This window comes from Platalea leucorodia, assembly GCF_965183815.1.
Source record: "Platalea leucorodia genome assembly, chromosome: 1".
Classification (NCBI taxonomy): domain Eukaryota; kingdom Metazoa; phylum Chordata; class Aves; order Pelecaniformes; family Threskiornithidae; genus Platalea; species Platalea leucorodia.
Genome location: NC_138823.1, coordinates 14,581,293 through 14,596,874, shown reverse-complemented (window position 1 = coordinate 14,596,874; position 15,582 = coordinate 14,581,293). Strand labels below are relative to the sequence as shown.

The 15,582-nt window shown below is 42.4% G+C and overlaps 1 protein-coding gene across 1 annotated transcript in view; it reads right to left on the bottom strand.

Moving 5' to 3' along the window:
- Positions 1-15,582, bottom strand: part of SNTB1 (syntrophin beta 1) — a 116,365-nt gene that overhangs the window by 11,471 nt on the left and 89,312 nt on the right. Inside the window, exon 4 of the mRNA XM_082325358.1 lies at positions 2,364-2,503. Within this exon, the coding sequence (XP_082181484.1) occupies positions 2,364-2,503 (140 nt within the window). The remainder of the gene's footprint in view (positions 1-2,363; positions 2,504-15,582) is intronic.

Here is a 15,582-nt window from a genome sequence, read left to right as displayed (position 1 = left end):
AGTAAGAAACCCCAGAGATGGGGCTGGAATGGTCATCTCCCTTGCCAGAGCAGGGCTAACTGTGCCGGCACATTCCTGAGGGTTACAGTGTCACCCGTCCTTCAAAGTCCCCAGTGATGAGGATTGTACACCTTTCCAAGAGAATCTAATCCAGTATCTCACCCACACACCAAGTTTTTCCCAGGACCTACCCTGACAGCCCCCACCGCCCACCCCCAGATGCAGGCAACTATGTCCTGTTGTACCCAGCAGGGAACATGCTCTCCTGTCCTCCTTGTGTCTCATCTTCATACCTGAAAACTATTGACATGTTTTCCATGCACTTCTCTAGATTAAACAACTAAGGTTTCTTAAGTATTCCCCTACTGATAGTGTTTTCTACATTTGCATTGCTTTCTTCTAGACCTTCCATAGTTAACTGGCATGTTTTTGGAAGTGCAATGCCTCACATGAAGGTGGTGTGTCACCCGAGGCTTTTCTCACGCTCTCTAGTTCAGTTAGATTACTACATCTGCCCAACGTGCAACACTTCTGCTATAACCCAAGATGATTGCCTTTGTTTTCTCAAAAACATAACACCGTAGATTTAAGCAATTTCGCCACGCTGCCCAGATGCTTCCTGGCAGAGTAACTGCTTTGTCAGTTGTTCTCCACCCCAAACCAGCACACCTGACCATTCCCCAGCACTGAACTGTCTGAACTTGTCCTTTCTGAACCGCATCCCATCTTTCTTACAGACCATCTTCCCAGTCCATAAAGACCCTTCAGCAGCTTGACACCTGTGTCAAGCAACTTCTCATTCCCTTCCAGCCTGAAGGCTGATGCTCCTCCACTCACACGGGAATCCCATCGGACAAGGAGATGACTATCCCCACCCAAGGCAAGCCAGTCTGCTCTCTAACCTGAACTCTTGAGAAAAAGTAATTAAGTAACAGGCCCTCCAAGATGAGGACTTAGATTGTTTGATCCGGTAAATCAGTGCTCGCTGATGACGGGGCTGGCGATGCCCACCAAAGGGCTGTCTTTACACGTGACGATGTGTGGGCAGGAAGGGGTAGGGTGTGCTGCAGGATCCCCAGTCACCGTAAGGAGGAAGACTTAGGTCCATGTACAACTGACACCCCAAAGCACTGGAGAGGAGACGCGTCACCTTCTGCTGGGGTGCTCTTGCTTCACAAACTCTAAGGCCTCAGTGACATATCTGGACGCAGCCTCTGGCTCCAACACCTTACCCAGTTTTCATCAGGAATTGCCACATGGAATTGCCAACCTTCACCTCCATGAGGTGCGGCAGGCTGCAAGCTGCAAAGCATGGGGCTCTCGCCTCCTGTTATGATAACAAAGGGTGAGTCAGAAGCCAGCTTCCCAGGAAGTCTGAAAGCTCCATCATGGGTAGGTAGACTGGGACAAAACAATCATCATCATAATTCACTGAGTTCAGCTTCATTTTTTTTAATATAATGATTTAGCAGCAAAGCCTCAGTTCATTTGGGGAGAGAACTAAGAGACCAGGAACAAAAATTAACTAATGAGAGTGCAGTAAGAGACCCGCTGCTTTTGGCCATGTGCTACCAGCCCTTCTGAATGAGAACTCATTGAAAATGGTATAATAGAGGCCTGTAGCAAGGCCAAAACAATGGAACGGCAGCTCTTTCTCAAGCCCTTTGACCATACTGGCAGAGAAATGTAATTAAGATTCACATCAAGAAGAACAGACAGTTTCCACCGCATAAAGACAACCATGGGAAAGCTCTCTCTGAATTAGTGTTGATGGATACCTTTGAAATAATGCAGATTTCCAACCTAGATTCAAGAATGTGTCTTCCAAGCTCACCATTTTAAGCTAAAAAAGCCAGGAATTAATTTGCTGGAGCAGGAACACGAGCTGTGCTGAAATTAAGTGTCTCCACCACATGTGCGAGCCCCCAGAAGCCCCAAACCGGTGGTGCAGAACTGCCACAGCAGCACGTCCAACTCAGGGCAGCAATTTCACGTTTTTCAGCCTGGAGGAGCAATTGGAAATCTGAGTGCTTCTGCCAAGCCCTCAGGTCTGTACACTGAGATAGAAATCTCAGGAGATTGAGCTCTCAGCTTTTTCAGCACTCCTGCCTCTGGATCCAGGCCAAACGGCTGCATCCATAATCCTTCTGGTGTCCTTCTGGCCATCATCCTTGGCCAGAACTTGAAACAGAGGAGAAGTGAGGAGTTAAACTGATCACATCAGCCCACTGAAGAACAATCTGCTTCTCAAACCACAACATTTCAAGTGTGATATAAAGCTATGAACCAGCTATACCTGTTCCCGGCTGACTCAGCCGTTCCCACCGCTCTTGGAAGTGGTTGTAATAAAAAAGCACAGGTACCTGGTGGCTAGCAGGGGGTAGGTATGCAGAGGGCTGAACCAAGCTTCTTTCATCCGTGGCATGCTCTCGTATATTAAGAGGTCTTTCTCCGTCAAGACCACTAACACTGGCTTCCAATGCTTCTCGTTGTCTCCTGGCACCTGAAAAAGAGTGAAGTCTCAGTGAAACAAGAGACAAAGCTACCATCATGGAAAGCCTGACGATATGAACATGTTGAGTCCTGGGCGAGATAATGAACAAAAGAGAGTTTTACTTCTTTGGCTTTTTGACATCTCCCACCTGAATTTATAACCAGCTGCGGCAGAAATGGAGTAAAGTGCAATGACATCTGCTGCTCTCATTAGCACTGCCATTTCCAGCCCTCCTTGCAGCCTTCCCTTACTCCAGGCTACTCCGTAAGTGCAGTAGTGGAAGAACACTGAGACAGAGCTGGCTGTTATTTAGCTGTGGTATGCATGAAAGGACGTTAAATGTATATTTATAATGTGCACCATTCGTGTGTAACTGGCACATTAACCTGAGTGCTGGACCCTGTTGCTGCTATTTCTATTTTCATGACTGAAAAAAGCTGCGACATCGTCGCTATTAAAGGTGTCAGGTAGTAAAAAACAGTGGTTTGGGAGCAGATGCTTTTTTCCTCAGCAGTTCACGTTTTCACTGCTTCTCCTTCCTTCATACCCTTCTTCCTTACCAACAGTTTTACAAGTGCCAGTGTGTAAGGAGATCCAACCTAAACATGGCATTGACTCAGTGATGGATCTGCATCTACATTTCAAACCCATCCGTAGAAGATGCCTAAAAATTGAGGCATCAGAGCCCTTTACTGGCTGCAGAATCCAGACGTGGAATTATATTTTGCAGGGTAGGCATGTGGTCATCCACATGGCTACACAATTAACATTATGGGGATCAAGTATGAATCCTGATTTTTACTTATTCTACGCTGGCAGCATGGAAGTGTCTTAAAATATATGGGAATATGAAAGGGTCTTGGTTTCAAGTGAGAATGAAGCTCTTGGCTTTCACAGACAAATTCATCATTTTCCTTTTGGTGCACATAAAGAAAAAGAAACCACGTTATGTAGTACACTCACAGCCATGCTTTCAAGCCCAAACTCCTCGGCAGGGTACTAAGGGGAATCAAACAAATTCTGAGATTCACTAGAGATTCACAGGTTGTCTACATGACTTCTCCATTAAAACCATCTCCGTGAAAGAGAAGCAGTTGTCTATGGCGTTCTATGGTTGATGCCAGCCTACTTGCCATGGGTGTGCGCCACTGGGCACATCACTGGGTCAAAAAACACATAAAAGGGATCAATCTAAGGTTGGCCAGGCTGAGGGTGGCACAGCCAGGAATGATGATTCAGATCCTTAAGTACGATGTGTCTTAAGTGATGGATTCAGATTGAGAACGGCATTTGAAACACTTGTATTTTATATGAAGAAATGGTCTAAACTTTTAAGGACTTTCAAGACAGTTGTAAGATAGCTTTGCACCAGAACACCAATGCCCAAAACAGATCTTAAACTTAAACCAAAGATTTTTGGTTTACATCATTTTTAAGAGGTATTTTTCCTTCTGAATTAAGCTTTTACAATAATTATATTCCTGTTTACAGCATTCCTTGCTCATTGGTTTTTCATGTCTGTGTGTTAATCAACTTTAACTAGTAAAAGGTTCATCCTTTTAATTTCTTCAGAAGTGTCAATACTTATTTACCATTTTCTTGTGGTGACAGTTTCTTGAAATGCAGCCTTTCATTTTCAAATAAGGCTGAATAGAGAAGCTGCATAATTAACACACCTATTAATACACTCCAGAAAGAAGGCAAAATCCAGAGTTCTCACAGCCCATGTACCACGGAAATATTCACACAAGCAAAAAGCATCCGCAGCTTCTTAATACCACAGTTATTAACTACAGCTAACACCCCAGTTCCTAGTATGGGAATATAGAAATGAATGTTACAGTTAATGTTAACAATTAATACACGTTACCGTTAATGTTAACATTTAACTTTTGAGCATCTACCTGTGTTCTTTAATTCAAAGATTTTAGTACATACTTTTGAAGAATTCCAGAAGGGAAAAAGGAAGATAAACATGAAGTCTATCATAGAATGAAAAACTAGGATGTTCAGATCCATCATCTGGAGGAGTAAGCAGGAAGCGTACTGGGCTGTTACTTCTTATTTTTCTGTTCCGTGACCACAAGCAATCCAAATACTATGGGAAGCTGCTCACATCTTTTCTGCAGAACCATCCTGCCTGTGTAGCATTTTCAATCACAAGCTTTGTTATTAGGTGGCTGGTCAGTCAACTGTGACTCCAGGAACTTTGGGAAACACTGTTCCCTGTAAAGCAACCACAAGAAAGGGAATAAAATTCATTTTGTCAGCTGGTCCCAGAACTATTTGCTGGACAGGCACAAACATTAGGAGCCAGAATTTCCAGCACGGATCCTGCGGTTGCCACCTGCACAGTGAAGCCCACAGCTTTGCCTCAGTTCTTCCCAATAGCAGGGCGACTATGGAGAAGATGGGGCTTGGTCATAAGGTACTGAAGACTTTTTCTCAAATATAAGTGACCTTATACTATCTCTCTGTGTAGGATGTATCTCCTGTTTGTAGGGTGTATACTGGGAAGGGGAGAGAGGAGAATGATGTTTGCCTGCCTCCTGCTAGGAAGCCGTCCCCAGTAAGAAGGGCCATGCAATACACACACTTTTAATCACATTTTTTGAACCTTACTGGGACCATAGCTGTCTCACTGCTAAGGAATGCTGGTGTAAGCAATACTGCTGCTATTTCAGACCTGAAAAAGGATTTGTGTGCCTGAAAGCTTGTCTGTTTTTGTCCAACTGTAACAGTTGATCTAATAAAAGATATTGCCTTTCCTTAAAAACCTTAAATTGCATTACTGTTCCCTGATTTCGTTGGGGTTTGGATCAGGCTTTAGCAGCTGATGCCGTGCTGTTCAACAGGCAGTTGGCACTTCTGGAAGGTGTCTAAGGAGAACACTCTGTCCCGTAAATGGTAACAGCAAATTTTACAAAGGAAGAAGAGAGGCTGCAAATATACCATCAGCCTACAGGGCACATTCAGAACAAATCAGCATGGGAAATTAATCCAGGTCAAGCAAGTATCATCATACCAAGCATGAGTACAATAGCAAATTTCAAAACAAATGCAAAAACCATGCTGCTCATGGGCAGCTAAATGAAGGATTTGTTCAAGTTTTAAAAGTTTTAAAACCTGACATATAAAGATAACATGAAATACTTCTGTAAATTTAAGTATCATTTGAGATAGATTTCAGAGGCACCATTTTAGACGATGGTTAAGGCCAACTTCTTAGCCAGAATTTTGCAGAATTCTGGCACTTGCGCTACAATTCCTTCACCCCAGCTCCCCGTTGCACATGTGCAATTCAAAGTGCATTGATCTGTGTTGCAGACACATAGAACCACCATCTACTCCAAAAAACTTTTCAAACTCAACCCTTTTTCAAAGTCAAAAATGTTAGATGAAATCTAGATGAACTAGAGATTCTTAAACCTCCCACCACAATAAAATGAATCAGCAGATTTTTTTGCTGGTTTTCTGAGCACCCTTCAGGTAACTCTAAGCAACAGGTACCCCCTCTCCATGCTCTGCTCATCTCAGCTGAGGTCACTGCTTATATTCCCAGGTGAAATTCCACTTCAAGTCAATGAAGCTGTAAATGTTTATACCAGAAGCAAACTTTTTTTTTTTCTTCCTTTCCGAGACGCGCTGTGCCTCTAGATCAAAGTCTTCAAATACAAACCTGAAAAGGGAGAACATATTCTAACAAAGAAACCCCAAGTGCGGTGAAGCATCCCTTTTGCTACTCGCAAACCTCTTTGCTCCTCATATACTCACCCTGTGAAGTGCAAACCCCACTTTTTCCCATATGCACCTCTCTGGTTTACCTTTCCAAATTCAGAAAATATTTCATGTACGGCAGGGATGAAACCTAATTTTTTTGCATATAACAACATGATGGCTGGGCCTGGGATGACACCAGAGGAGACCGGTGTTCACATCTCACTCGGCCACTGGCTTCCTCTGCAAGTCAAAATGCTCTGCGTTTCCGTATGGAGATCGCGGTCTCTGCTGGGGTGGCAAGTGCTGCTGTAACACACACAGCACGAACAGATGTCAATGTGAAGGCGGATGAAAAGCGCGTAAGAATGGCTGCTGTAGCCAGCAGCTACGTGGAGATTTGTCCATCAGCCTTTGGCTGACACGAGCAGAAGTGCTTCAATGCAGAAAGCAGACAGCTCACGCGGCGTTAGGACACACCAGATCCCACCGCACCAAGGATGCGCCTGAGCTCTGGCTGCTTCGGGTTGCCTTTGCAGTGGTGGGGCAGCATCGCTCCAGGCTTTGCTTTAGGGACGGATCTGTGGTCTAAAGGACCGACTCTGCAAATAACGACGTAGCAAACTCAACACTACCTGTATGACCGCTCCTGCTGGTTTTCTGGCAACTGCTCACGTGCTTAACACCACTGATTGCAATGTACCCTTAAAGAGTAACTCCTCTGATACACAGCAAACAATATTTCAAAGAGGAACCAGCTTGTTTTTCCTGCAGGCAATGGGAACCCCTGGCTCTTTTAATGGGTGTCACAGCTTCCAAATCTTTAATAGTTTTCACATATAATTAGTTGCCGTAAAGACAACGAGCATCTCAGTGGAGATAAATCCTTTTACAAATGGTTTGGCCCTTTGCTCTTTCATCTGCCAGGTCTCCTTTTCATAAGTTTTTTCTTTGAATTTCAGTTATTCATCTACTTCAGGCTGCCAGGAACGGATGAAAGAATACTTTTAATCTATGAGGCTCACAGATAATTAAATTAGAGGCGTCAGTCTACTCTAGAAAGCTGTTTTATATTTTCATTAACTCAAAAGGGACATTTCAATTACATTCCCTGTTTAGTAAACAAATAATATATTGCCAGCAGACTCCACTGCAGCAAGTATCCAAAATGTGGCCTTTCAGAGAACCGTTGTGAAGGTAGCAAGTTTATGCTTACAGTAAGTGGTTTAACCCCCTTTTCCATCACCCGCTCCCAAATCCCAGAGCTACGCTATCCCCTCACACAGAGCACAGGAGGAGCAACTAAGAAAGAATTTTCTGAATCTTTTTTCTTGCTATTTTCCCTCCTCCCTCACTTAAAATTTCTCCATGCTGAAAAGAACCATCTTCCACACAGGCTGGGATATGTTCTGCTACATATTTCTTGCCTTTTCGTTGTCTTTTGACAAAGGGCTACATCCATGTTCAGAATAAATTTGATTCATTTACAGAAACCTACTTGTCAGTTCCTGAAAATAACAGCTGGGACTGCAAAGGATTTTTGCAAGATGAACACCAGCGATGCAGAAATACATCACGCAAACCCCAGCATATGCAACAACACTGGCATTTCTGTGAGCTCATTTGATGGGAGACAATTTGCAATGCGGGAGTGGATGTCAGTGACAGCCGTAGGCAGGGGATATCAACACCTCCCGCACCACAGGCAGATGAGATGTGTTTTGCTGCTAAACTTTGTAGTTTTAAACAGGAAATAATGTGCACATGGTTTAGGGGGAAAAAAAAAAGCTAATGAAAATGTGTCTGGTTTTGTTCTTCTCACCTCAGTGACAGCTCAAAGGTGGCTTATGCCATTATCAGATCTGGGTTACAGTCAGTGCGCACACAAAAATCCCTCAAAGGGCACAACATTGCCTCGTGTGAGCAGCAAGCAAGCGACAGATATGCTTGGCCGTGGTGCCGCTGCTGCGTGAGCAGCCAGAGCCGCGCAGGTCAGGCGGGACCCACAGCAGGGACCACGCTGATCCACGCCTCGTGCCACCCTGCGCGGAGCTCGGGGCCACACCGGCAGCTGCAGTGACAGGCACTGCTGAGTACAGACAGGACACCCATTCTCAAGACAGGTCTGTTCAAGTCTGAACTCCTTCTAAATACCCTTTAAAATGAAAAGACACAAGCCAACCTTTGTCAAAAGTAGCACAGTCAACCACGTCAGCATGCCAATATGTTCGAGCCAATGTCCTGACTCTGGGCTAACAGGATGTTCAAACAGCTCTGGCTCATATCCAAATACCTCTAAACGTCAAGAGAAGCACCTCAGTCCTCTGTACCCACCCATGCGAGAATGGCAGGTGATCTGAGACCCTTCCTACAGCCAAACAAGGATGCCCAATCCCAGTCTTGTAGTGGAGGTCTGCTCCAGAGCTTGGTGAAGTTAACCGGAGTTTTTCTAATGACTCTTTAATTTTGGACTAGGCCCTTAGGAAACAAGTCTGGAGGGCTGCGTGTCTCCCACGCTACAGAGAAGATGGAGCCAAATTCTTCTTGGAGGTGCGCAATGAGAGGATGGGATTCAATACCCACAAGTTGAAACAAGGGGAATTCTGAGTTGATACTCAGAGAAACTTTTTCATTAAGTGACAGTGGTCAAACACTGGAACAGACTGTGAAATGTCCACCCATCGAGATGATACTTGCAATACAACTGGGTAAGGCCCTAAGCACACTGGTCTAGCTGGCTCTGCTTAGAGCAGGGGGGTTCAACCACAAGAACTCCATTCCACCCTATATTATTCTGTGAGTCTAAGAAACACCAGAAAAAATGAAAGAAGCTGTCCAGACTTGGTTCAGAAAGTCATAGTTTAGAATGCCTCCGAGTTAAAGTTTGTTGTATAATTATTCCATACACATGGAGGTTTTCATGCATATGTATTGCATGAATGTTGCATCAATATGAATGCAGTAGTTGTATAAATTGGTTATTGTAGCTTAAGAGTTTGCAGGATGATTGGTAGTTACCTTGTACCTTAAATCGTTTAGAGCTGTATAAAATGTGTATCCTTGATCCTTCTGATTTGGTAGAGTTTAACACTCTGGATTTCCTTTGCAGTAGATGCCTTGCAAAAGATAGGAATGTAAGGGAGTGTAAAACACAGCATCACATAAACTTCATTCACTGTACAACATACCTTAACTAAAAATATATTTTTATATTTTTCTCAACTGGATGAGAAAAGTTTAAAAACCTGATGTGTTCTCTTTCTTCACCTGATCCATGGGTCCATAGAAACGGGTTAACTAAATACACAGAAATCCACCTCTGGGGGACTCAAAAAGGAAAAAAAAATGCTAATTCACATATTTTAGAAACGTCTACCATGACCTAGGATCATATTGCTACACATGAAGTTGAGATTTGCATGTCTGTAAGAGCTCTTTTGCAGTGAGACATGAGTCTCTCACTTTCTGATAATGTCAGGAATCTTCCCAGGGAAGCGCAAAGAGGCAGAGAGCACCGGAGATGGTAAATGCCCCACACCATTTGTTACAGACACCAACTGCTTTTCATCTTAGGGAAGGTGAAAGGAACTCTACTGTGTTTCAGGAAGTATTCTAATGCTTTCTGAGTAAAACACATTTTCTTCTATAGCAGCTGCTTCAGACCATGAGAGCACTGTCTAAAATTAAGTAGTGGTAATTTATGATAGCAAGGCTTTGCAAACAGCAAAGGTCCACTCCTGAAAAGATATAGTGTTGAGCTAAATGATTTCTGTAGAAAAACCTGCACTTTGCTATCTTTTTTTCTTTTTTTTTTCCTTTTTATTGCTTCTCAGAAATTGCCAGGGGAGAGGAGGGAAGGGAAGAGGACATTTCATCACTCAAGGGCTGTGACAAGGAAGACCTGCCCAACCTGTAAGCCGCAAGGACAGAGAGGGAAGGCAAGTCAGACACGGGGGCAGGTCGGAACAGCCCAGCTGGCACTGGCAACTGAGGCTGATCAAGAGATAGTGGACAGGCCAGCTACAGTTCAACTGACCTTCTAAGCCAGTTTGTCTGGGAACAAACCTGTGCTGGAAGAGGTCACATTTTCAGTATTGCTTACAAAAGTGGCACAAGGGAAGGAGGAAAAAAGGGAAGGAAAGACCATTAACCTCAGGCCTTTCTAATCAGTTCTACTGATTGAACAAATGAACGGAAAGCCTGAAGAGTGGAGGTGAGCACAAAGCTGCCATATAAAAGCAAAAACCTGTGCAAAAGCGGAGGCAATCACAGCAATCTCTCTCTTCCAGCACACTCACACCACACATTCAGGATAAAAGTGAAGATGCTATTAGCAGACGCCTTTGCATCTCTTGTGTGTTCATGCATTTTGAGCACGCATGGCTTATCTATGGGATATCTGGGCTCTTCAGACTGCAAGTGAGGGTGGCTGTAAACTTGCTTTCTGAAACACATCTCACAAACATATCACGGAAAGGCTGGTGATAGCAACTCCTTGATGTTTAATAAATATTTAAATAAAAATCACAGAATTAAAATGTGGGATGAACTGTACTTCTAAGACACAGGTGACTTCTGGGAGAGAGAAGCAGCTGTGCTGTCTCCAAAATAAACACTGGACCTCAAAGCACAATAATCCTGGTACTGAGGGAAAAACACTGAACTCCCCTATAAAATGGAGCAGCCTCCTTCCTACAGTAAGCCAAGCTTGCCCTAGGAAACACTAAGAAGGACCATGGCATGGTCTTCTGTCTTTATCTTCAGTTCATGGAGCCAGAACAAGGGGCAATGGTTTTAAACTAAAGGAGGGTAGATTTAGACTAAATAAAAGGAAAAAAATTTTCATGATGAGGGTGGTGAGACACTGGAACAGGTTGCCCAGAGAGGTGGTAGATGCCCCATCCTTGGAAACATTCAAGGTCACGTTGGATGGGGCTCTGAGCAACCTGATCGAGTTGAAGATGTCCCTGCTCATTGCAGGGGGGTTGGACTAGATGACCTTTAAAGGTCCCTTCCATCCCAAAGCATTCTATGATTCTATGATTTTGCACATCAGGGTCAGCCCCAGAAGAAAAGGGATCATACCTGTGAGTTAGAGGCAAGAAAAGAGACAGGGAGCTTTGGAAACTCCACCACATCTCCTGTGCAACTGCTCAAGAATGGATACTGTTACTGAGTGGTCAGGAAAACCAGTTTCCCCCAGGTATGCTCCAGGATACCAAGAGCAACCACTATTCTCTGCTATGCCCTGCAGGTTGCTATATGCCGGAGTTTTGCTGTGAGCAGAGTTTTCTGTTCAAGCCAAGATGAAGCATTTTATGAGGGAGTTCATCATCATCAGTGGAGTATAATGGCAATTGTACAGGAGCAGAATCAATGTAAAGACATCGTAGTTTCAACTCACTGTCTCTAAAGAGTCTATAATTTACAACTGAATCTGACTTCAGCTGATCAAGTGGGTACCAGATTAGGATAAATGAGTAATAATACCCATTACCTCAAAAGATACACACATCTCATCTTTCAGTTCAGTAAAAGTGCATGGATTTCTAATCATGAGCTCAAGAACACTTGTCAACAGCACCCAATCAAACATGAATGCTGGAGGTGGAGTTTTGATTTGAAAGCAGCTTGCAGTTTTTAATGATGGCTCAAACATGTAAAATGCCATCTGAAATTGTTACGGTGTCTGTTTGGTGAGGGACAGGTAATCATCAACATCTACATTAAAACTATAGTGACTGAAACCTGTCCCAGAAGATGTTCTATGCCTTTCTCTATGACACTGTCTTTCTGAATATTCAGTCTCAGAAATGATGGCCCATCATGCTGGGTACCTTTTCAAGACTGACAGATTTGACTGCTTTACTCAAGGGTTATTATAAATCACAAGTGCTGGAAGAAAAAATAGTAGGGGAGTAATACAGAGAGAACAAGATGTTTCTTTGTCATTGTTATTATGTTGTCTCAAGGACAGTCTAGAATACTGTGTCATTTCAGTCTATTGTGTCATTGATCAATATTCAGTAATACTGATGGACTGCAATGCAACTAATGACCTCAAGCAAATGAGTGAATTCACTACACGCCTGGCACAAAAATGTATTATCTTTAAAAAACACTGATGAAATCTATATGTTATGCTTCAATAACTGGATTTTCAACATGCTGAGAAATATTGGGAAGCCTTACTGAAAAGGCAAAAATTCAAGTAGAATCCTTGATAATTTGGCTTAATTTTGAAAAAATGTGGAGCAGCCACAGGTTTCTGAAAAGTCTGATGAAAATTAGTCACAATTTGGAATCCAAACCTACTTATTTAGATGCCTAAGTAAAGATGTACCACAAAAAGTTCCTTTATTTGTCTTTTTTATGATTTATTTATTTATCTGGTTGTCATTTTCAAAGCCATTCAATTATTTGAGACCATATCTTTTTTTAAATGGAAAGACAGAAAGCCTGTATCTCTGCCAGCATGATGACAGACCTCCACAAGCTATCTAAGATACTCAAGGAATATACCTGCTTTCTTGCTGGGGCAAAAAGGGAACTTAAACATGTAATTTTCATTAGAATTTGTTTATCGAATTCAAAATTTTCTGATGGGCAGGGTGATTTTTTTTTTTTTTCCCCCAGAAACCCTGCTGAGCTCCAAGAGACCTCTGCCCACCAAACAGGTTTCCAGTTTGCTATACCTTGGCAACCAGTATGGAGAGCTGAAGACCATCCAGTAGGTCTCATTTGGTGGATCTCAGTATTGGTGGATCCCAGGGTTCCAGTAAAGGTAGGAAATGAACAGTTATGCCATTTAATATCCAATTCACTTTTTTTCACTCCTTAAATAGGACAAAGTTGAATTTTAACACCTTTGCCCTTTGAGAGAGCTCTGTTTGATTTGGGATTTGTTAGTTTTCTAAGGGATGGGTAAAGAAGACAAATAGGATCTAATAAAAAAGTGCCACCTGCCCCACTGAAAAGCTGAGAATATCCTTTTTCTGCCTTCCAAGAAGGCTTAAGCCAGTCACTGGTTCAGAAATGTGATGGTTAGATTCATAGAAAGAGGGCTCAAGATGGCTTGAAAGATCAACTCATTCAGCCTCTGCTCAGGAAAGGACAGACTTTGCTCCCAAGATTTGTCTAGCTTGTTCTGTAAAACTTTCCCTGATAGAAATCCCCAGCTACTCTATCATAGTCCTTGGCCAGTTCCACCATTAGGAAATTGTTGCCCATGCTGGAGCACGTGCCACTGTAGTCCTGGGGATACTGTGAGGCCAAATATCATTACATGCTTGGGAGACTAATAGAAAACTTGAATTTGTTTTTTTAGCTAAATGTTTTTTTAAGATGGTCATTATTCTAACCCTGCCAAAGTACTTTCAGGATAGTGATGGTCACAGAGGAAATGGGTAAGTGGGAAGAATGCAAGAGAGAAAGTTCAGAGCTAGAAGATAACTGCAGTTTGTCACTGGTCCTGGGATTTGCTGGATAGCTGTCACCACTACCTATCTGGTACATGAAGAAACACACACACCTCCCTAACGTTGCAAAAATAAATGACAAGGCAGCTTTAATAGGAAACCGGTATTACCAACTCCAGCCAGCCAAAGCTCCCTTGGGGATGTCAAGTGGGGCTTGCTTGGTATTTAAAATATATTTTTAATTCTTGCTCATCCATCAAGCCTTTTTGCTTTGCTGGCATTCCATAGTTTTGAGCTTTTCTCTGTGGCTAGGAACCTACAATAAGAATGAGAGCTCAGCTTTCATAAAACCTCTTTATTTCAGAAGATGGTAGTAGAAGAAATATCCCTACAGTACGAGTATCAAGCTATGAGGTTTGGACCTATGGTCAGGATGTGAGCTGCCGCTTCTCAAGAGGCATCCCTTTCCCAGACCCGATACTGCTTATATTACAAGATCTGACAAGATCACAGCCCAGGGGTTTATGGCAACAACTCTTTTAATTAATCTACTATCTACAACAAAAACGCAGCAAATATTGAAGGGCATGTGTTAATAGAACCTATGAATATTCAACAGAGCCATACGAGGAAGACAAACATAAAGAACCTTCTACTTGGCAGTTATCTATGCTGAGCATTAAATGAGCCACACAGGACAAATGGATTTAGTACTGTGCCATGTTATTTCATCTAGATTACTAAAAGACACAAAATTAGGACCATCAATCTACAGACCCAAATCCTACAAATATCAGCAAATTACATGCTATAAGCTATGTAATTTTGAAAGCTAATGCTCTTTATCTGGTTCTAATTCTCAGTGTTTCATATTTTGCAATAATCACAGCATTTAACTACTCATAGGACAATTCTACTGAGAACTGAATATTCCTCTAGAAGAAAAACTTGGGAGGAATAAAGTTAATTTCCAAAGCTAGTATAAGCAGATTGCATGCTACAGGTCATCTCCCTGGGGCCAGGACGGGAAACTAAGGTTTCAGATTTAAGAATTATCCCTGAAATACATAATTTAATATAATAAAGAACTTCCTGGTAACGGCATTAGACTTTTACATCTCTTAACAAACACATCACATATCCAAAGGGAAATGATTTTTGGCACGAGAGATATACGATCTCATGAACCAACTGATTTCATCAATGGAAGACTCTTGCCTGCTGCAGGCTCATAAATCACCCCAGCCAGCAAGTGCCAGCCACTTACAGTAAGAACCGGCTGAGGGTAACATGAACAGCCTAGAGCTGCTATTACTTCTGCAGCTACAACGAAGTGAAAGCCCCAAGAGGAAAAACACATATGAATATTACCAAGTGACTACACATAATTCTACCCTTGGTGTTAGAAATGTATTTGCACTGAAGTCACTGGGAAATTTTACAAATTATTTCTTCCAGTTTTATTCCTACTATGAAGATAAATATTTGTCTTTTCCTTGAGATCTCTTTTGTAGTTTGTACTGGCCTAAACATCTTACATATACTGGTATAAAATATCTGAAGTAACTCAGTTGAGTAACACCAGTATAAAACTGCATAAAGAAAATAGGAAACCATGTACTTCGTTAATATTGTCATGTGCTAATATTCACATAACCCATTTTAGAAGTATAGCAAATGGGATTGGATTGGATATCATACCAGCAGTTTCATACCAAAATTTCGGGATTTTTAAATACCATGTCCTCATTGGCTTTTTTATTTCCTTAGCCATATGGAAAACAGTCAGGCACAATTAACTATTTGTCAGAAAACAATCTATTAATTAACACCATTCTGTGCGAATGAGCTGAAAATCATGTTCTTTGCTTGCCAAAAAGCTTCCATTTCTGCCTCATGTTTGCACTCAGCACTAAACATAGCTACAGATATGCTGCTTGACATAACTGACCA